We start from the raw sequence: 23,772 nt of genomic DNA on the forward strand, positions 1-23,772 counted from the left end.
TATTAAATGTTGTACAATATTTTTCATTCAAATAACTCATCTATATTGTATGCTTGAAAGAATATGAATCATTTAAGTGTAGTGTTTGTTATTTTCCTAGAAGACAGGAAACAGCATTGGATAAAAGAGACAAGGAATATGCTTGGCTCTCAGTCTATGACCCACAAATTTCAATCCAAAATGGATATTGGTGTAGGGGTAGGGAGTTACCCCTTTCAGGCAATTATTTCCTTGACCAAGGAAGGATTTTGTGCTGCTTATACCAGGTCTGTAACCTTAAGGAGCCAACTTGTACAAAAAGGGAGGAATTTTTTTTAATCTTCTATTTTACCTTTTACCAATAAGCTTAAGATTTCTTGAAATTATTTTCTTATGAAAACTTTGCTCTTGTCAATTGTTTTTGAACACCATGCTTGAATGAATGCCTTTCCCTTCCTAATTGTTTGTTAAGTAATCTATTTAATATTAGTTGAGAGATGTTACATTTTAAATGTTTGATCACCATTACTGTTAGTTCATTTGTAGCTTCAGAAGGCAACATTAGGTTGCTTCAAGCTTCTCTTCGCAAAAGATTCTTTTGTCAGGATGTATTAACTAGATAGATTTGTTTGCTGACTAAAATGTGACTTATTTTTTGCGATTATTGTTTCGTTTTTGTATGTTTGCAAGAATAGACTTCTTATGTATCTTTCAATATTGTACTTCCCTGGGATTTACAGAACTTAATTTTAGTTATCATAACCCTCAAGCTATTCAAATTGTTTTGAAATTTCCTATCAGTATTTCTCATAGTTAGCTATTTTTCATGTCATATATTCTTATTCTCTCTACATTCTGGTACATTGCTGTAACTTTTAAAACTCTTTAGGCTGGAATTTATTTTCTTAAAAAATAAAATTAATATTTGGTGCCTATAAATTATGGAGAAAATAAAGGCTATTTAAAGCCATTACCATTTTTCTGTATTGGAAAAAAAAAAAAATAGATGTTTGACCTACATTTCCCTCATATTGTATTTTTCTAGATGGCATAGAGGAGGGGGAGAATAAAGTTAGCAGCTAAACTTACAAAAGTGAGAATTTCAAAGCCTAAGAAAGCAGAGTGGGAAAAGTAAAGATGAATTATAGCACTGAACTGCTATAAGAAACAAAAATTGTCATTAGTATTTATATTCACAACAATACTTGAAAACTTATTTGCTTATCTAATCTATATACAGGGATAAAACCTGTTTTTCTCCCTAATGATAGCTGCTGGCTACAAACTCTGTTAAGTGATCTTGTTTGCAAAACAGCCTTTTTGCTTCAATTTTTTTTTTTTTTTTTATTTATAGGGCTCTCAAGACTTAGTCTTACTGTTATTATATATTTCATGAGAATTATCATTCACTATATGCTGCATTTATTTATTAAGGTAGTTATTAGACACATTATTAGACACACATATCACCCTTTTCAACCATGTTATACCTTTCATAAATGTACAGATGTATTGTTGAAACATATTATTAAAATAATGAACAGCTGAAAAACAAAAAGATCTCATTACAACTCAAGAACAATTCTAAATTAAGAGCAAAACCACTCTCTGATCTTGATTTTGATAACATTTTTCCTTCAGAAGAAAATTTTAAGGTTTATATAACCATTTTAAAAACTAGTATGTATCTTCTAAAAGTCAATCAAAAATAATTAGGACTATCTAATGATGAGAAATAAATCTTTATGACCTTAAAGTTCTCTTCAATACATGACCTCATCCAATTTATAAAAAATTACTCTTACAATATGACAGAATTCTTAATGTCAGTTCACATGTGAAGTTATCACTCTCCATTGGCTTGTCAAGTTGACCCCAAAGTTGTTTGCACTGATGACTAGATAATGATGCTCAATTATACAAGAAAAAATGGACAATTGAGTAATCCAGCCTGAATTTGGAATGATAATTAATTCATTGTTTTCCAAAAGGAACATAGCTTGTATCATTTACATAAAATGTATTTGCAAAAATTAAATTGTTTATCCTCGTACAACATAAAGCTATTTAAATGGTAGATGTACTATTTTGCTCATAATTCCCTTGAATTACTGAATTTTTAAAGTGCTGGGGATAAAAATTTAACCCAAAAATATGTGACCTGTTGAAGTCTATTTTAATAGAGAAAAAATATTAAGTATAATTTGTGAATGAATCATTTACTTTTAATTCCTGTTAAAGATCATTTGATAATCATTACTTGAAGAAATGAATAAGAAAAATCTAAACAATGGTCTTAAAGATTCTGTAGGAATAAAAACCTTTCAAAGGCCTTGAGATTCCCAAATTAATAAAATTACAAAGTCTTTAAATAAAGAAACTATTTTAAGAAAAGTGAAATAATTTGTCCAAGACTCACCAGCTAGCTCACGACAGTAACCACAACAAAAACCTAATTGACTAGAATCCCAGTTTAAGGCTAATGCCCTGTGCTCTTCACTTCACTGACCAAGCCATAGGAGAGAGGACTGTCCTCTTAGATAGGAAGGAAAAAGGTTAGGGGAAGACATGGGAAGACATTTCTTTTGTAGTGAGTGTGGCACTTCCCAGTACACATACATGTTAATGACTCATGACTGACAAGGGGAGAGAGTCTTATTAGTCTCCACTTACTCTTGTGTAAATAATATAATATTAAGAACATTATTACAAGCTAGTTTGTAGCAGAGATCCAGTCTTAGTGAGATTATTCACAGTAAAATATGGTCAGGCCATATAAAGAGTCTCCTGAGGGCAGTAGAATTTGGTAGTATGAAGGGAAGACAGTTTAGCATTCCATGTGTTTTTTTTTTTTTTTTTCTTTTGGTCTTGGACTTCAGGTTCAATTTCAAATTTTTCCACTCACAGCTGAGATATGGGAAGAAAGTGGCAGATGTATATAGAAATACATTTTAATCCTTAAGGGTATGGAGAGATGCTAGGTGTGATGCTGATAGAAGGAAACCTTAGGAATGGGAAATACATATTCAAAATCTAACATACCTTTATATACATGGTTATATTTCTACTAATCCTCTAAAATATTTTAATCATACTATGTGTGTTACGTATTATATTTATCTAATATCAGAACAGTTTGCTTATCATATACAAAGATTGATCTAGTCATTGATTCTCACATTTTAGTGTACCTCAGAATCAACTGTGGGGCTTGTTAAAACATGGATTGCTGCCTGCCTCTACCCTACCCCAGGCAGTTTTAGATTCAGTGTTTCTGGGGTGGGGCTTAAGAATTTGCATTTCTATCAGTTTCCCAGTTTATGCTGATGCCGCTGTTTTGGAACCATGTATTGAGACCTATGGATCTAGGGTATGTTTTAAAATCAACTGTAAACTTGAACTTTTAGCTAAATAATCAGAGATATGAGATAATGAGTATAAATTATCTTACATTAACACATGTATTCTTTCTTTCCTTGCATGCACAGAAACAAGACATTCTTAACCAAGTAAGACATTTTCTTTTCTATTAAAGTCTGTCTTTTCTTCCTTTATTCTGATATGATTTATGAATTTCTCATCCGTATCACTGAATTATACTTCTGTACCAATACTATTTCTATAGTATATGAGATTGCCTATAATACTCATAGGTTATAAGTATTGAGTTGAATGTGACAGATTTTTTTTTAATCAGTCAAAGGATTTGATGCCTTAATGGGAGCTGGTACCTTAATAGACAAAAAGGGTCTCAAGTGTGGCCTTCAGTTTTGTAGACTCTGGAATTAATTTTTCTAATTTTGCCAAGATATATCAGGCTGTGCTATTATACTTTATTTAGTAAAAGTCTTAATTTATTAATTTACCATGGGAAATTTTAAAATTGAATTTAAAATGCAGTGATAAGGCTTTGTTTTGTTTTGTTTTGTCTACAGTGCTGTGATAGAATCTGTGGGGGAAACATAACCAAAGAGTTGTTGATTTTTGCCCTCCTGGGAAGATTATTCAATCTTTTGCTTCAACCACTCTCCCTGAAAATCTGTTTTGTAAATTAAGTTTTAGATCAGTAGTTCAGTTGGGTGCACAGAATTCCAACACATTTTCAGGTGCTCTAAATGGATATTTTTCATCACACTAGAGTAGCTATATCAGTTGCCTTCGCCACTGTAGAAATATTTCCTACCAAAATGCATGAGTTGTCTAAAACTGTAATGTTGTCTCCTTTGGACAATCTTGGATATGTACTAGCTTCTTCTTATTCTTAAATTGTTTGATGGTTTTAATGACAACAGCCACAGTAATTTCATGTCCAACATGTAAGGTACAATTATAACATCAGAATGATACTGGTGGACTTAGATACAGGTCCTACATCTTACAATATCCTATAAAGAGGCACTGGTAACATGACAACTCATCGACTGTGGCAACATTTGCTAGCCTCCGTTTCAGAGGATAGCCTTTTCCTGATTTCACCTGTGACTTTTCTGGAAACTTGTTTCCCCAAATATGGACTAAGTAGGCTTTATGACACTTAAGAGGCAATCCCTTGGAGTAAATGATTGTTCTCAAGAATGTCATTCAAGAATTGTCATTCAATGGCTTTTGTTGAGCACCCAACAAACACACCTTTCTGCACAACCTGCATCCTTTCTAGAGGCTGTCTGAAAACTCATGTCAAAATAAGCTCTAGCTTTTTGGGGGGTCAGCAGAATGAGTTTCTTCCTTCCTTTTCCTTGCCCAGTCTTTGTTTCACGTGCAATGACTTAGCAGGCAAGCAATTGCAGTTACAAAATAGAAAGAATTGACAAAACTGAGGGTATTCAAGGGGAGAAGAATGAGAGCCTGCACATGTTACTGCTCTATGTGTGCTCTTTGTCTAGCAGTGTTCTCTGAGCGTAGGATTTTCTCCGTACATGTTTCCTGTCAGTGGATGTTCCTTGGCCTGAGGCTGAGTTATGCTTTCATAACTCCACAGGGGCTTTCTTTATTTTTGCACTTGGTACTCTGTAATGTAGTTTCTCTTAATGTGTATACCCTTTACATTCAGACAATATGCTTTTACCCCTTAGTAAGCAACCTGGGGATTCAAAACCTACCTTTTGTAGTGCTGCTGCCTAAAGTAATATTTTAAATGTCTTTAACAAGGATAATGACAATGATATAATTATTAACAATGATATAAAAACCTTTTTACTGTAAGCTATAATTATCCTTCTAGAACCAAATTCAACCCTTTCCATTATGGAAAGCATAAGGAAAGTGTGACAGAGAAAATATGGTCTGAGGAGTCTGACTGAACTGAATTCATCTTAACGGGCCTTGTACAAGTTTTCTATCTGTCGTTTGTTCACCTATAAAATGAAGGGAGCATCAGCCTTATCAGACTGTTAAAAGGGTTAGATTCTAAAGTTTATGTATAATAAATAGCTCTGCGTCTTGCACATAACAGGTGTTCCACTAATGTTTAGAGACAGTGGCTATGGTCATACTTTAATGATCAATGTGATTTCATAGAAAAGTTCCAGAGCACATGCCAAAGATGAGAGTGAGAATATTGGAGATATACCACCAACAAATTCTGTTTCCTTCATTTTCTCAGGACCTCATTTTCTCATTTTAAATTGAGGAACTATAACTCTGATGTCTTCTGCACTCAAAAATAATTTCCTTCCACCACGTGGTAGGAGTAGGGATCATGCCATGTAATTTGCTTCCCCTCCCAAACCTGGCCACAATCCGGAGTGCTGTCCTGGTAGCAGAACTATTATCTGTTGTATTGCTCCACTTCCTACAACTACATGGTGCTAGGACAGTTAGTTAGTAAGGAACAGAAGAAGCATGTTAACCAGTATTTCTGCTTCTCTTCCCTATTACCATCAATACAGTTTCAGTGATGTTCCTCTTCTTATCAAATCTATCTATAATTATAAAATACAATTATACCAATTGTGACCAATTGCTTTCTTTACAAAGAAGTTTGAAATCAAGCATAAATACATTTGGGAAATAAATAAACAAATAACTCTCCTTAGTTTAATAATAAATGCCAACTTTGAAAAGTGGTATTTAAATTCACATTGTAGAATGTTTGTTCTTTCATTTCTTTAATAACATTTATTAAACAATTGGTATAGAATTTAAAAATTAATGTTGGGGTTTCTAGGTGATCTTTGTACTTTTCCAAATATAAGTTAAAAAGTTAAAACCAACATTACTCTGTCACATCTAAATTTTATTTTTAGGGTTTATCTGTTGTTTTTACTTGTGCTTTTTCATCATTAGAAGTAGCTTTTTTGGCCAAGTATGGTGGCTCACACCTGTAATCCCAGCACTTTGGGAGGCCAACACGGGCCAATCACTTGGGGGTCAGGAGTTTGAGACCACCCTGCCAGCCTGGCCAACATGGTGAAACACTGTCTCAACTAAAAATGCAAATATTAGCTGGCTGAGGGGGCAGGCGCCTGTAGTCTCAGATACTTGGGAGCCTGAGGCAGGAGAATCACTTGAACCCAGAAGGTGGAGGTTGCAGTGAGCCGAGATTGTGCCATTGCACTCCAACCTGGGCAACAGAGTGAAACTCCATCTCAAAAAAAAAAAAAAAAAAAAAAAAAAAATAGAAATAGCTTTTTCAAGCAAAAGAGCATTGCAGGGTACTAAAGGAATATAAATCTAGACATTTTGGTAAAAATGCTTAGAATGTCTATAAAGTTTAATTTTTATAGGTGAAAGAAATCATATATTGTGGCACTATTCACAATAGCAAAGACTTGGAATCAACCCAAATGTCCATCTGTGACAGACTGGATTAAGAAAATGTGGCACATATACACCATGGAATACTATGCAGCCATAAAAAAGGATGAGTTTGCATCCTTTGTAGGGACATGGATGCAGCTGGAAACCATCATTCTTAGCAAACTATCACAAGAGCAGAAAACCAAACACCGCATGTTCTCACTCATAGGTGGGAACTGAACAATGAGATCACTTGGACTTGGGACGGGGAACATCACACACCGGGGCCTATCACGGGGAGGGGGGAGGGGGGAGGGATTGCATTGGGAGTTATACCTGATATAAATGATGAATTGATGGGTGCTGACGAGTTGATGGGTGCAGCACACCAACATGGCACAAGTATACATATGTAACAAACCTGCACGCTATGCACATGTACCCTAGAACTTAAAGTATAATAAAAAAAAAAAAAGCTGAAAAAAAAAAGAAATCATAAATCATATTTTTAGGTGAACAAGTTAAATTTTCCATTTAGAAAAATACCTCCAGTAGCAATATGGACCATGGACTTGGGTAGAAGAGATGACTAGATATGAGTTATGGAGGCAGTCCATCAAGTAAGAACATTAGATGACAATGGGCATCAGAATGGAGGCGGAGGTTAGGCAGATTTGAACACATTTCAGATATATGACCCAAAGTAATAGGTTATACTTTGAACACCAAAGGGTACAAAAACAGTTACAGTCAACACAGGGTTTTCAAGAGTGGGAAATCGACTAATCATACCATTACTTTTAATTGTTATACCTTGTTTGAGTATATCTTTTTTTTTTTTATCTGAAATGGCAGACCAATTTGACACAGCAGTAAATGCATCTAATACTGATAAACCAGTGGGAAATTACCTTGTACCATGTGTTATTATTGCAAAATCTGTTTAGAAAATTATACTTTAACTATAACATAATGCACATTGAAGTTAGAAATATTTATGTCTTCAGTGTCAATTAGAAGCTTTTGGTGTTGGGCAATTTAAGGAAATTTTCTGAGCCTCAGTTTCTTTGTCCATAGGTATTGTGATGATTAAATGATAGCACACATATAACATACTTAGTGCAGTTCCTAAAACATAGTAACATGTGGATAGTGTTACATAATGAGGACCTATAATGTAAAAGACTGTGTGATGCAAAATCGTGTTGGATCATATAGCCCTTCAGGAAAAAGAAGCTTTTAATTGTCTTTCTACTGAGTCTTCATAATTGTAGTCTTAGGTAAAGCTAGAGTTAGTGGAGTATGTGCCTCTGAAGTGCTAAAATAGTTTTCATTTGCCAAAACTAATTTAATTGCCAAAATTAAAATTCAAGGTTTTCACACTTTGCACTCTTTCTCTTCAAAGGAACTATCTATATGACAGATTTAGGGGACTATCAAGGAACTCTCTGAAATTTGAAATAATGAATAGTCAATTGCAGTGCAAGATAAGCATAAGAAATGCAACATTTAAAATATAAATTTTTCTAAATGAATTTTAATATAAAAAATTGTATTTTGAAATCTCAGTAAGATAGCCATGCTGCATATTTAATCAATATACTTTCACTCAGTGACCTTCGTATCAATTTTTAAAATTTAATATAATTAGTTAATGATATAAATTAGAATGCAAAATAGAAATGGAAACTATAAAAAAACTTCTGATTAATTTAAATTATTATCTATTTAATTTCATCAGAGTTCTTTGCTCAGTAAGTGCATAGTATTTTACACATATAGGTACTCAGTTAACATTTGTTGATAGACAAAGTGATTTCTTTGTGGTTTCAAACAGCTACTTTAACTATAATAGTTGAATAATTCAATTTTGTGTTTTAGGGATCATTTATTAATTTGTGGTGAATACAAGTTAGAAAAACATAAAAACTGCCCATAGGCTGTCTTTTGTCTGATACTAATAAGTGTTATCATGGTCACATGGTTCTGTTAAAATATGAGTCAGATCATGGAATTTCCTACTAAAAACTTACTCCACGTTAAAGCTATAACTCTCTTTTGATGATCTAATATCCTGTATGCTCTGCCCGGTCCACACATCACCACAGCTTGAGTCTTTGACCTTGTATTCTATTACTCTAGTCCTCCCTCACTCCTGCTCCAGTTTCCTGCTCCTCCTCACTGGCTCCAATGGAAATTTCTCTGGAACAGGAGCATCCTTATAACTCAGGGCCATTGTACTAGCTGTCTTCTCTGCCTGAAATGTGCTTTCTCCAAATATGTGCAAATATGTGCTGCATCACCTTTAAATCTTTACTGAAAGAATAGCTTCTCATTTCTTGATAATTGGATTTAAAAAGATGCAAGCACATTCCCCAAGAAATCTTTTTCTTCTTTATTTTTTTCTATAGCACTTAATACCATTAGGCATTGTAGATTCAGCACATTAATGTTGCTATTTTCTTATTCCTTTCATTAGAAGCTAAGCTCCCTCATGGAAGGAATTTTGTGTGTTCTAGTAACATCTTTACCCAAACACCTAGAACAGAGCCTGGTGCTGAGTGGGTGCTCAAAGAACACTTTTTGAATATGAGAAAATCCACAACCCAAAACTACGAAAATAAATTAAGGATAGAGTGATGACATTTATTTTCATTCACTTTGAATCTGCTTGGATGAATACTAGTGTCTTCTCTTTAGCATTAACAAGGATTTAAAAACAAAGGATCCAGATGGTCAGAAATAATAATGAAAGGCATATAGAAATGTGCCTTGAATCTGTGCCAATTTGGCAGCGACATCTGAGCAGCTCCCTCAGTCTGTATTCTTTACAAATTCTCTGTTATCTCCCTAAATAGTCTGTGGTTGTTCCTTAAGGAAAAAAAAAAATGAAAAAGCAGTTTCTAAAATTTTGAACATTTGTGTGTGTGTGTGTGCGTGGATGTGTTTGAGCCTACAGCAATTCAATTTTTGAGTAGTCATTCAGTTAAATCTGACCCAATTTTCATCATTAATGGCTTCATTGATATGCATATAAATGATCTCATTCTATTTAAAGGTCACAGTCTTCCAAAAGCAATTCTAATGCTGTTACATGACAGCCGTAGAAACTCTGATGCCTAAATTTGGAAATTTTCTTGTAAGTCATGATCTAAGGAAAATGTACAGATGAGGATATCATCCACTTATTAGAAATGTCTAATAATATGGACAACATAGAATTTTAGGAGATATTTGAAAAGACTTTACTTACAAGAGAAGAAAAGGGATGGGTTAACCAGGAAACTCATTGAAGACACATTTCTCAGTGAACTGAAAACTCTGAGTTAGAAAATTAAAAAAAAAAAACCATTAACCAGGCATGATGGCACAATCCTGTGGTCCCAGATACTTGCGAGGCTGGGGTGGAAGGATTGCTTGAGTGCGGGAGATTGAGGCTGCAGTGAGCTATGACTGGGCCAGTGTACTCCAATCTGGGCAACAGAGAGAGACCCTGTCTCAGAAAAAAAAAAAAAAAAAGAAGAGGTTTGTGTTTTCTCACATTGTAAGCCCTATCTATTGCCAGAAAATGTGAGATAAATTAATTTTGCTCCAAAGAACACAGTGAAGAAGTTTGAGAAAGAAATTTACATTGTGAGTAATACTTCAGCAATAAATATTGTGATGTCATCTTGTAGAAATAATTTAAGAATTGAGGAAATTTTTACTTCATTCTTATATCTGTAATAGGCTTTTATTTTTCAAAGGAAGATTTGTTTTTTAGAATTATTGCCTTAAAAAAGTTGTTATTTGTCTCTGTTACCTGACACAGAAATGTATAGCAAAGTATTTGAGACACACAAAACCTGAAGTTTTTATTCAGAAAGATGCAATGAACTTTACAGTTTTCTGTACCAATAAAAAGGCAAATTGGCTGGGCATGGCAGCTCACACCTGTAATCCCAGTATTTTGGGAGGCCGAAGCAGATGGATCACCTGAGGTTAGGAGTTCATGACCAGCCTGGCCAACATGGTGAAACCCTGTCTCTACTAAAAATACAAAAATTAGCTGGCATGGTGGTGGGCACCTATGATCCCAGTTATTAGGGAGGCTGAGGCAGAAGAATCACTTGAACCCAGGAGGCGGAAGTTGCGGTGAGCCAAGATCATGCCATTGCACTCCAGCATGGGGGAGAAGAGCAAGACTTTGTCTCAAAAAAAGAAAAAGAAAAAAGGCAAATTAAGATAACTTAAAAGTGTATCTAAGCTTAGGACAGTGCTTCCTTTAACCTACTCCTTTTATTTATTTTATATATTATGTTCCCAAGTGCATGCTAAGTGCTTTACATCAGTTTTTATTACATTGAGACAACTCTGAATGATTGATTCCTTTTTTTTTATATACAGAGTCTCTGCCTCCAAGGGTCAAGTCATTCTTCTGTCTCAACCTCCCGAGTAGCTGGGACAATAGGCACATGCCGCCATGCCTGGCTAATTTTTTTATTTTTAGTAGAGACGGGGTTTTGCCATGTTGGCCAGGCTGGTCTTGAACCCCTGACCTCAGGTGATCTGCCTGCTTCAGCCTCCCAAAGTGCCAGGTATGATCCAACATGCCCAGCCTGAATAATTGATTTCATATGCCACTTGGAGGGAATTAAGACTTAGAGCTGTCAAAAAATAAAATAGTATTTTGCTTGCTAAGCCAGAGAGAACTACACTTCAGAAATTTCAGAAAGTCTTCCTGAGTGCTGAAAAAAGAAGAGTCAAGAAGAAATGTATTGCTTATTAGGAGAAATGCCAATGATTCAGGAATTTTTGCTCCTTAGTTCAGCTAAATCCAGGTTCTTGTCTCACAACCAGGAAAAAATAAGCATGCAGACACATTGAAGGCTGAGGAGAGCAGAATTTATTAAATGAAAGGAAAGTGCTCAGAAAAGAGAGGGTCCTACACACAGGTTTTCACCTCACAAATTGAATACCAGGCCACCACACATGAGATGAAGAGGGCAGGCTCTTCCCCTGCATAAAGCATGAATTTCTGGTGGCTTTGCCCCATCATTCCAGTGCACATGTGGGTCCTTAGTCTGAGCCACTACACATTGATTCATTTCCCTACTGAGCATATATCAAGGGACAGAATTTTTCTCTGTGACCATGCTTAGGCAAGCCCCCCTGTGCACAATGGCCTGGGTGGGTCATAGGTTCTCTGCGGACCCTCCTTTATCTGTCTAGGCATTTTTCTGCCTCCTGCCTCTATTTTTCTCCCCTCTAAAGTGGTACCCAAGAGGTACTGCAGTTAGAATAGGGATGAAGACTGATCTTAACTACTTCCTGCTGTTAGGGGGCGCTGTTTTGGAAATATGGCAGTCATAACTCTCTCAAAAGACTATTTAAGGTTCTCTGTTAAAAGGGGCCATCATTCGAGACTCTGGTTTTATGACCGCTTGGAGTTTGATGGCCTGAAGGTGAGAACAGACAAACGGGGTTATCAGAAGACATATATTAAAACCAAACAAAGAGGGATGGGTAAGGGCAACTCAAAAATCCTAAGGCTGCCTGCTTGTCCAGAAAGCTGATGGCTATAATTGTGCCTGCAAGATTTGGTTGCATGGGGCTTGACTTTGGTTAGCTCCTTTCCCCTTATTTTCCCAGAGGAACCTCTGGGTTATGGGTACCCTATTTACTCCTATCATCTGTTGGGATTTGCAGGATAATTTTTCAGAATTAAAATATTGATCCAGATTATTACATTACCTATGCATTTTGTTTCTTCTGAGTTATAGCCAGAAATTGCCAGTTGGTTCACAGGAATAAGAGGGTTAATCTAAAATGTAGGCAAAAAAAAAAAAAAAAAAAAAAAAATTAAAAACAACTAATGAGACTAGAATTTGATGACAAATGTGTGATAAGTTTTGAAACATAATTTTTCTCTCTCCAGTCCTCATTTTTGTTAAAAACAAATCATGATAAGACTGAGTTGTTTGCAAAATAGACTTCAGTCTTATACTTGGCCTGACAATTTGCATAAATTGCAGCAAGAATAATTATTTTTACATAGACTTTTAAAATTGCTTTCAGTGGAATTCTGTTCCATAAGGAATCTCAGATAGGACTTGTAAAATCAAGGCCAGCCATGGGTTAGTACCCTCAAATACCTAAGAATTGGGTGAATTCTTCTCTTCTTGAGGTCCCTAGAATACAGAGTTCGTGGGCCCATTAGAAAGTGACATTCTTTACTCATCACAGATTAGGGACCCAGATTGAGGACTGTGTAGACAAGGTAAGAAGCCAGTTTTCCCAAGGGGCTTTTATTGGCTCTGCAAGTCGAGCTTGATTCCTTAAAGGGAAGCATACCTCTCCAGTCAAAGCCGTAGTAAAACAACCAGTTTCTCCAATTGTGTACTGTTGCCAAAGAAAATGAATTCTTATTCCACTGATGCGAATAACCATATTTCCATAAGTTAAGAATACTCACAGATAGTTTCCAAATTTTAGAGGAACCAGGCAAAGAGAAATAAGTATGCTCCAAATTTTGTTCACATGAATATACCTTACTCAATTATTAAAGACTGTAAATAGCTAAAAATAAAAGTTTTCTTGACTCTGAATAACAAAACAAGGATCAGCAATGTTTCAAGCAAAAAGTTTTAAAAGGATTACTTCAGTTTTCTATTAGTTCAGTCCATTCAGTTAAATCTTGTTCTGCTTGATATCCATGAATGTTTCAGCTCTTCATGAGTCCTGTATGTTTTTCCTTTAGTCCAATGTTACAGTCTCCAACGTTATCAGAAACCTGTATTTGAGAACACCCATCAAAGTTTTATAGCTGATTACAAAGCATCTTTTGAAGATGATCAAAAGAAGACAATTTTGAATAAAAAAAATGACCAGGGTAGTTACAGTCAGAAATGTGATTGACAAAATGTGGTTATCTCTGTGGTTTACAATAACTTAATATAATAACCTTAATTGTGATTGATAGCATATGCTCAAACATTAGAATTTTAGAAATCTCATATAATTTTGGGACATATGCTAGCATTATTCACTAAAATATAACCCAAAGAAAATTAAACATCATTTCAGCAATCCTGTGTACCTAATCATGTTAAAGTATTCTGTTTACCTCTCTTCTTCTGGATGCTCTAGGGACCCTCTGTAGCATCCAAAAGCTAGGGATCAGGAAAGACAACCTTGAAGCTGAAATTTGATTTGGGGAAGGCTGTTAAATGTTAGAGGTTTGAAACATTGATAATTTGAAATACAATCCCAGTTAGTTACTTTGTTAAAATGATGACTCAAAAATTTTAAAACAGGGAAAACCTTTACTCATTAAGAAGAAGGACTTAACTTTTCAAACAATTTGTCTCCTGTTTTCTCTCTCTTTTCCTTGACAGTCTATTTACAAGGCAAATTAAAATCATTCATTATTCTTTACTATTACATAAAATTCTTGAACAAGGGAGAGAAAGCTAAATTTTACCCTTACATTAGTTTACTATTAACCCAAATTTTCTAATGAAACCTTATAGACAATTCTATATAGTCTAAACCAGTTTGACCATAAGGTAAGATTCTTAAAATCTTTTTATAACCCATTACAAAGTTTACTAAAGAACAGATTAGTGCCTTAAGAAAACCTTGTTGTGCTTTTATTTCATTGTTCAGTTTACAGAAAAAAAAAAAAAAAAAAAACCATATAATATCCTTTGAATTTAGTCTATGTTCATAGAATTTCTTTTACAATATTAAATTTAGAAAACTTCCACAACTTGTTTAAACCTTTAGCTTGACCTTATCTAATTTAAAACAATCCTTTAACCCTAGGCAAAAATTTACTTACATTTCCATGCCTTCTTATAATCTTTTACTGAAAATACATTTTACTATTCTTACACACCTTGCATGTATACCTATTTTCAGTGGTGGTCTCAATTAAATGTTATAATGGTAACTCTTAGCAATTTTTAACTTTAATGTAAAATCCAGTAAGTTGTTTTAATTATGCACTCGGCACCAATAAAGTTTGATTCCTTCTAGCCTGTTCAAGGGTTTGGTTAATTCTGTATGTCCTCAGGCCTTACCAAGTTGTAAAGAGGCAAGTTGAACAGTCCTCAAAGGCCAAAGAAGCAGTTTACAACCTTAAAACATTTAGCAAACTTAGTATCTGACTTGCACAATTTAGACCACCTATTAAAATTTTAATGACATTTGAATTTTACCAATAATCTTTTAGACTTTTTATTTCTCAAAGATTAAAACTACATGAACTAAAAGGTATAACAGCTTTTATTTTCCTTGAAAAAATATTTGATCTAGTGCTTATTTTTCTTTAGGCCAATTAATTAGAATGCTTTTATATAAAAATCACATATATAACTATATAGACAAAGAAGATCCAGTAGTTTTAAGATTTTTCATTTGCCAATCTCCTAATTGGATAATTGGCCTGAGGGCAGAGCCCTTTAAGAAACAGAGGTAACAGTACCTAATAAGCAGATATAGGTGGAAGACAATAACAGATTTTGAAAGGGATTATCTGCCTCTAATTACTGGGATTCCATGAGGAAAACAGAGGTTTCTCCAAAAATGGAATACATTATATCTTTTCTGTTTTTCCCAAGTAGTTTCAGTTCATCAGAAATTATTTAGAGTGTCTCATGAGTTCATTAAGAGTGGCAAGACAAAATGGAGAAAAAAAGTTCTGTTGATGGGGAAAAAAACTTTCTCAGAAAAACAAGATCCATGAAGAGAAAGACATAAAGGCCTTTTAAATATCCCTATAGCTTGGATATCCACTTTTAATTAAGTTGAACATTCTTTAAGAAAATCCTTTTAAATCCCTGGCTCTCAACTTTAGCCACGCCAAATGGCTCATATTTATGACTTTTGAACTTTACCAAAAGTAACCTCACAGGTGAAACCAACAAGCCTCAAAAGGTTATGATTTAACTGCGAGTGTATGAGGTATTTTCAAAGGGGTGGTAAGCAGTTTTTACAAAAACTAGAACCTTTAAGGGTAGCTCAGAGAAAGGAAGATTCACAAAAGAAAGCTAGAAGTTGTCATGGAGTGGGAGAGAATCAGCAAATGGCAGAAGTCACATAGGTATCTACTGGAAACTACACATTCCCTAAGCCAGGACTGATCCCAGGCTGCCACTGTAAAATGGCAGGGATGAAAACAACATACTGCCACATGGTTACAAGTTACCCTTCCAAGGATATAAAACAAGATGGAGACCTGCAGAGTAGTTTGGTATTGGGCAGTTTGCAAGGCTGACTTGAACAGTGGGCTTATGGGGTCCTAGGTCCTTATCCCATCCTAAGGTACTCCTCTTTCTGACAGAATGATATAGAAAGACATGCAAAGCACACCAGATTGGCTACAGCTTGAGACCAACCTCATAAATCCTTTTTGATTAATCAAAACTTTACAGAGAATATAAACAGTGATCCTTACCTTTCCTTTTACTGGTTTGCACAGGGAGAGGGAGGCCAAAAGTCTGACTGTTATAAAATATTTTATTTCTTTGCTGGCATGTCAGGCTTCTGGGTACCCCTCCCCTGAGCTCAACTCTAAGCCAACTAGTTTAAGGTTTGAGACATAAACTTTTCACAGGTTGAAGGATGCATCCGAGAGGAGTGTCCTGTAGTATGGAGACACGATTAACCATCTGTGAAGGGAGGACCAAGGGGGAAAAAGAAGGCATTTTTTCCAAAGGAGCCCCAGGGCTCAGAATGTATCTGTAAGGGGCACAGACTGAAGATGAATGGCTATTCATCTAGAAAGAGGGGAACAAGGTGTCCCTGGTTCCTTTCTTTTCCTAGTGAATGCCCAGGGTACATGAGAGAGAGAAGGAAAAAGCTTCCTCTTTCCTTCTTTCATCCTTATATCCCCAAGTCCTGGTGACCACAACAGGGTGCTATCCATGGGTGTCAATGCAGCTTTCACTCATGTTAACAGGTGGGCCTAGGGCATGGGATTATCCGCACTTCCCCATGCACTCACTGCCTTTCCCTCTGCCATAAGTAGCCTTTGAGTTCCCAAAACCTCATTTACACCATGGATACTAGCACGACCTCTATCCATGAAATGGGAGGCTTGGCTTAATCAACTGGAATTAGTCATACTCATGTGTGGTGTGTGCCTTTTAACTTCCGTTGTTGTCTGCTTCTGTATCCCTAAGATCCAGTTTTCTTTCCTAGGGCTTCAATCCAAAGCTTGGAATTGAGTTAGGATCAAAAGAATTGCCTCCCTATCATAAGCCAGATGCAAAGGTGAAGCTCTAAAATTGGGTCCTCTCAAACAAGAGAGAGAAAAGGGTGTCCTGTGTGTTGGAGTCCTGGCCTAATAAAACACCTTTCAAGAAAAATCCTTTAGCATTGAGAAGCCCTCTGTACTTACAGGGCTGTGTTATTAGGTTGGTGCAAAATCAGTTGTGGTCCCTGCCAATCTAGATAATAGCAAAAACTGTAACTACCTTCACACCAATCTATGAACTCCTGACATGGTGGAGAAAAGAAAGAAAAAAAAAAAAAAAAAAAAGAAAAGCTTAAGCATAGGGCAGGGAAATGCCTGGAGAAGAAACCTCTTGTTCTTATGCAAACAGAGAGAACATTTTAATTGTTGTCCCACCAAGCTGGACCCCTTGGCCAGGGGAGAGGAAGACTGTATGGATGTGTGTCAGGGAACACTGGTCACCTGTCTGCACAAGGTCTCTGGCCCCCAATATTGCCCTGGGGCCCAGGCAGCAGCTTCGGCTCAGTCCCACTCTGCATGGCTGTTGGACGCGGAGTGTACATACAGCAGACATGGCCATGTGCCCCAGCAGGAAGGGAATGGGGCAAAGGGAGCCACCACTTTCACATCTTTCCCATGTGGCAGCCATTGGGGTTGGGGTGGAACACGCCTGATATTGTAAAAGAAAAGATAGGTGCCATTACAGTACTGAAAAAAAAAGAAGAAAAATGCCTCAGCAAAGACTGGGTTGGACTGAGGCTGACATTCCCAAATCCAAGAGTGACGCAGGGGATGCAGTTTCCTCTGCCTTCAGAAAAAGTCTGAGGACTGGAAGGCCTAGAAATGAAAGTGAAAGGAAGGGTTCACATTTTACTCACCCTTGCTCATGTCCCCATATAGGCCACCAAATGATGCAGGCATTTTTGGTTCTTAATTCAGCTAAATCTGGGTGCTTGTCTCATGACCAGGAAAAATTAAGCATACAGACACATTAAAGGGTAAAGAGGGTGGAATTTGTTAAGAGAAAGGAAAGCTGTCAACAAAGAGAGGGGTCCTGCATTCAGGTTTCCACCTAACAAATTGAATACCAGGCCACCACACATGAACTGAAGAGGCCAGGATTCTCCCCTGCATAAAGCATGACTTTCTGGACACTCCACACCATGTTTCCAGTGCACATGTGGGTCCTTAGTCTGAACCACTCCACAATGATTTATTTCCCTTACTGAGCATGTGTTAAGGGACAGAATTTTTCACCATGGGCATGTTTAGACAGGCCTCCTGTGCACAATGACCTGGGCAGATTGGAGGTTCTCCAAGGACCCTCTCTTATCTGCCAAGACATTTGTCTGTGTCTTGCCTCTATCAATAGATATTAAAGTTCATTTTTCCTTTTGGTTGGTTATTTTTCTGGCTTTCATCATTAAATTACAGGCAGTGATTTTAATGACCATCTACCTGGGTTCTGAAAGGCTCTGTAAAGAGCACACACTTGAGATCTGGCATGTTTTTCCTTCAAAAGAACAGATAAATTCTTGCCCCATATCAGTTAGGTGGTGAGTGGAAGTATTAGAATTTGAAACACAATTTCTTTATTCTGAACTCTTTGTTTTTGTTGGTTTTGTTTGTTTGTTATGTTACCAAGTTAAAATCTTGGCTTGAAAGAAGTGTTTTAAGGTATAATTATGGTCCAAAACAGATCCAGAGAAAAACTTTCACTAATTTCTAGTTCTTTACTACTTCTAGAAGTTCACATTTTATTACCAGCTTTTAAAATAGCAACAAAGACAACAATGAACCGTGCATGGCTTGTTAAATGCATACGAAAACATGTGAAGTAATGAGGCTTTTAGTCTTCTTCTTCAAATATTGTTTGGAATTGTGAATTTTTAAAATGGAGATTCTTTACACAAAAATTGATTTAATTACATACAATGTTTACCGTGTGCCAGATGTCATTCAGATGCTTTAAAAATAGTAAATAATATGTTCCTCCTAACAAATCAAGAAATAGGTGCTATTATTCTCATTTTATAGATGAAGAAATTGAGGCACAGAGAGCTTAAATTGTCCACGGTCACACAGCTTGTGTTGGATTCAAGAGTAGATCCAGGTAGTCTGACTTCAAAGACCATGCTCCTTATCATCTGTTATGTTGCTAAATAAAATACTGACTATGGAAGACCTAGGAACAGAAGGAAGTGCTACCATAAGTAACTTTGCTTCTAACCATAATGCTTGTGAATATTTTCATCCCACAGACTTCCTGCAACTTTGCAATAAAATCAACTCTTGGTTCCTCATGGGCCTTTATACATGTTGAAGATTAGCTATCAATTTTGGTCACTCGCCCAAATGAATGTGGAATACTTCTCTTTAATAGGCCATCTCTAAGGAGCTCTCTTAGTAAGAGTAGGTGCTCATTTTCAAGGAAACTATTTGGATCTCATGTCTGACTGTTGACCTAATTGCCATGTTTTTAAGTGTTGGCTGAATTCATTGTAGCAAATTGCTTTTTTGGAAGTACTACTCCTACCTGAGGCTATTCTTCACATTTTTTATATTATTTAGAGTTTTTAGTTATGTAGTTCACTCTTCTACTAGAATTGACAATCTTCTTCTTCTTCTTTTTTTTTTTTCTTTTTTGAGACGGAGTCTCGTTCTATCACCAGGCCAGAGTGTAGTGACACAATCTCAGCTGACTGCAACCTCCACCTCACAGGCTAGAATTGACAATATTCTATGGTGGTGGTAGTAATTTATTAAATATGGAAGAAAATGAAGTCTTCTTACTGCCACCAAAATAAATATCTGAAGTGTCCTTGTGAGAATCAATAAGCAAAGTGAAACTAAATTAAAAAGTTAGATTAAGGTATAGGCAGAATCTTGGGACTATTAATAAATAAAGTGTTTGGTTTCATTGTTTTATTGTCTGAGATTCTATTAGGTAAAAAAGCAAACATCGTATGTAAACTTAATTGGCACATGATCAAATCTATACAAATTTACTATCTCTAATGATATTCCTGAATGTCATATTTAATTTTAGGTTTGTCCCAAATAATGCAATAATAAAATTGGTCATTCTCCGTGTCTTTCCCCCAGTATTATTACATTGGAAAAACAAACTTTCTATTCCAAAGTTAATTTTATTCTTACCTGCCAGGAATGTGAACAGAACTAAGAGTATCAGCCAGCCAAATTTCCTCTTTGTCCTATTTTCAGTTGCATCTCAGCACATGAAACTGGGGAAAAAAATTGCCCTTCAAGGACTTACTATCAAGCCCATCCCTTGCACTCTCTTGATCTGGGTACATGTGGCTTTATTCCAGCCTCTTTTCTGTAGGTCTTCTAGTCCTTTCAAATGCCCTACTGGAGAGAACTCAAGACCACTCCATCGGCCTTCTCCTCCATGTGGTCTACATCTGTTTCTCAGAAAATAATCATGCACCATTGTTCCTGCAGTCACGAGGAGTTTTGGCCAACTTAAAATAGCACCATTTTCTTGCCTTTGTCCCCAGAGCACCCATGTGCTTGTCCTCAATTTCCTAGGAAGGAGTCAGATCCTGGCCCACTGCCTTCATCTGCAGGAGAAACCAAGCTCTTCACTATGGCTCCTGTGAAAGGCTCTCATTAAGCTTGAGATTGGAAGTTGTCTTCTATCACCATTTCCCCTAATGGGCATGGAGATCCTAACACCACCAAAATTCTCTACAAATAAATGTCTACTCATTTATATAGTTCTACAATGAGTATCAGAGAGTAAGGTCTTAAAATATGTTTCTTTGGAAAGTCTACATATGTAGTTTGAGAAGGTTATATCAATTGAGCTTGGCATTTAGTTGACACGTTAAGGTTAACCTCTTTTTACATTGTCAAAAGCAATAATCACCATTAGTGACAAGCAAAAATGATGGAAAATTCCTTTCTCTCCGAGTGCCTGTTGTATATAAATGACTCTGTATTGGCTTGTTCACAGTGATCGCCTGATTTCATCACTGCAACAACTGTGTGGGGTGGGATTATTATTATTCCCAATTTAGACAGGAGGAAACTAAGTTTCAAAGAGTACATTTTTCAAGGCATTACAGATACTGTGGAAATAGAAATATCTAACTAAAAACTTATTCCTCTTCCTGCTATGCCATCACAGGTAAGACATACATATCCCAATGCCAATGTTAGCCCAGGACGGCCCACCCTATTTCTCAAATAGGCACTTTCCTTTTGTTAAACCTGGATATAAAAATGGTTTAAGGTCATTTCTACTTCTAATGATTTTGAACACAGCACAAAATTTTAACATTTGGTTGGATCTTAAAGTATATGTTTAAATTTCTTTTTTCCAGACAATAGATTTTGAAGGTTTCAAACTATTCATGAAGACATTCCTGGAAGCTGAGCTTCCTGATGATTTCACTGCACACCTTTTCATGTCATTTAGCAACAAGTTTCCTCATTCTAGTCCAATGGTAAAAAGTAAACCTGCTCTCCTATCAGGCGGTAAGTTTACTTACTTTAAACGTTTATATAATACAAATTTCAAAGGCTAAATAAATATCTAGTTATCGTAAAAAAGGAATGATGATTTGCATAAAAATTGTTTTGTTGCAGGATTTAGATTTTCACAATAAGATTGTGTGAGTTATTTAAAATGTTTCCAGTATAATTATAGCTAATTAGAGAAAATATAATTTTTCCTTATCTATCACTTGCTTTAGAATTCTATGTTTAGGTAATAATTTGAAGAGATATTTCCATCAAATTTGGAAAACTACTCTTTTTAAATAGCTAGATAAGTATAGATTGCTGAGTATTTGAAAATGTGGTCACAAAGCAATTATATCTAAAAAACTTATAATATTTAATATCTGTTGTGCTAATTGCCAATATACTTTCACATATTTAGATTTGTAAGCGCAGAACAGAGATTTGATTTTTCTTTTAGATACCTTATATTTGTGTCACCATAGAGATGGTGGTTCTCTCATTATGGGTAGATTTTTAGAGACGCATAATTACATTAATACCTGTTGTATAAATCTCCCTCCAGTCAGGAAAACAGAAATTTCACTGTATTACCCAGTGTAAAACAGTGTAATTGGTTAAACTGTTTTGAGGGTTGAAAAAGCAAAAAGAAAACACAGGTGATGTAGATAGACTCACAGGAAACATGAGCTGCCCTTAGATGGCGATAATCACAACCCAGAAGCCCTGAGGAAGGATTCCCTGGAGCTGGGATGCAATTCTGAGGTGAGGGGTTGCCTAGCAGACCCAGCTCTTGTGCTTCTGTGGCAATAGTAGTTCCCGGCTGCCTCTGGAATTCAAGCTCGGGAATTCAAGACGGGTCTATAGCCCAGGAACTCAGACCTGTGAGGAGGGTGCATCACCGTGGCCTGTCCCAGATTGCCTAGCGGGGAGCTCATTGTGTCTTTGATGGTGTGAACATGAGCTAGAGACTAGAGCCTACACTGGACACCCCACTGCGGGGCTGAACGGCTGCAGAGATTCAACAGGAGCAGCAGGTTCTCTCTGGGTCCACCCCTTCTCCCCCAACTCCCCACCCCACCGCCCCAACCCCTGTGCCTTCTCATCTCTCTCTAGTGTCCTCTATGGACAGAACAGGAATCCACTGGCAATGAAGAAATATCTGCAGCAGTGTTTCTCACTCTGATCACAGGACTCTTTGAACTCTTAAAAACTGAGGACCTGAAGGAACTTATGTTTATGTGAGTTATATCTATTGAGATTTACCATATTAATGATGAGACATCCCAAAAATAACAAGAATCAACCCGCTACCTGTTAACAAAAAATAACCCATTCTTATGAAAAATAACTATTTTCAAAAACAAACAAAAATAGTGAGAAGGGTAGCATTGTTTTGCATCATTGCAAATCTCTTTAGTGCCTGGCTTCATGGAGGACAACTGGGTAAATTATATCTGGTAGTATGTTTCTGTTACTAGATCATATGTCATGTAGCCTCTTGAAAACTTCACTGTACACTCAAAAGAGAATGAGAGTAAGGAAAGCAAAAAATATCTCAATTCCATTATGAAAATTATTTTGACCTTAAAAATCCCCTGCGAGGAACTCAGGGATCAAGGAGAGCCACAGGTCTAGAGATTCTCAACACTAGAATCACAAAGTAGCATATAGAATTGTTGGTATAGAGGCCAGACGCAGTGGATCACGCCTGTAATCCCAGCACTTTCGGAGGCTGAGGTGGGCAGATCACAAGGTCAGGAATTTGAGACCAGCCTGACCAACATGGTGAAACCTCATCTCTACTAAACATACAAAAAAAAATTAGCCGGGCATGTGGCAGGTGCCTGTAGTCTCAGCTACTCGGGAGGCTGAGACAGGAGAATCACTTGAACCCAGGAGGCACAGTTGCAGTGAGACGAGATCACATCACTGCACTCCAGCCTGTGTGACAGAGCAAAACTCCATTTCACACACCACACACACACACACACACACACACACACACACACACGTGTTGGTAAAGAGATAAGTTCAATAATGGACATTCTGAAAAATAAAAATGCAAGAATATGTAATTAAGAAATAGATGGTTGAATCATAAATGAAACTTAGACAATATGATGAAGAGTCCATAATATTAAGCCTTACATTGTACTGCTTCCCTCCCTCCCTCCCTCCCTCCTTCCTTCCTTCTTTCTTTCCTTTTCTTTTTCTTTCTTTCTCTCTCTTTCTCTTCCTTCCTTCCTTCCTTCCTTCCTTCCTTTCCTTCCTTTCCTTCCTTCCTTCCTTCCTTCCTTCCTTCCTTCCTTCCTTCCTTCCTTCCTTCCTTCCTTCCTTCCTTCCTT

At 36.5% G+C, this 23,772-nt stretch overlaps 1 protein-coding gene across 19 annotated transcripts in view; it reads left to right on the forward strand.

Moving 5' to 3' along the window:
* DGKB (diacylglycerol kinase beta) overlaps nucleotides 1–23,772 on the forward strand; it is an 824,940-nt gene that overhangs the window by 226,281 nt on the left and 574,887 nt on the right. For 11 of the 19 annotated variants that reach the window (XM_023215889.3, XM_023215898.3, XM_023215903.3 and 8 more), the window contains 2 exons: nucleotides 3,468–3,488; nucleotides 21,286–21,439. In XM_023215889.3, coding sequence (XP_023071657.2) covers nucleotides 3,468–3,488; nucleotides 21,286–21,439 — 175 coding nt within the window. The remainder of the gene's footprint in view (nucleotides 1–3,467; nucleotides 3,489–21,285; nucleotides 21,440–23,772) is intronic. The other 8 variants (XM_023215895.3, XM_023215891.2, XM_023215894.2 and 5 more) reach the window with 1 other exon arrangement.

The sequence above is a fragment of the Piliocolobus tephrosceles genome, chromosome 8 (assembly GCF_002776525.5).
Source record: "Piliocolobus tephrosceles isolate RC106 chromosome 8, ASM277652v3, whole genome shotgun sequence".
NCBI classification, from domain to species: Eukaryota; Metazoa; Chordata; class Mammalia; order Primates; family Cercopithecidae; genus Piliocolobus; species Piliocolobus tephrosceles.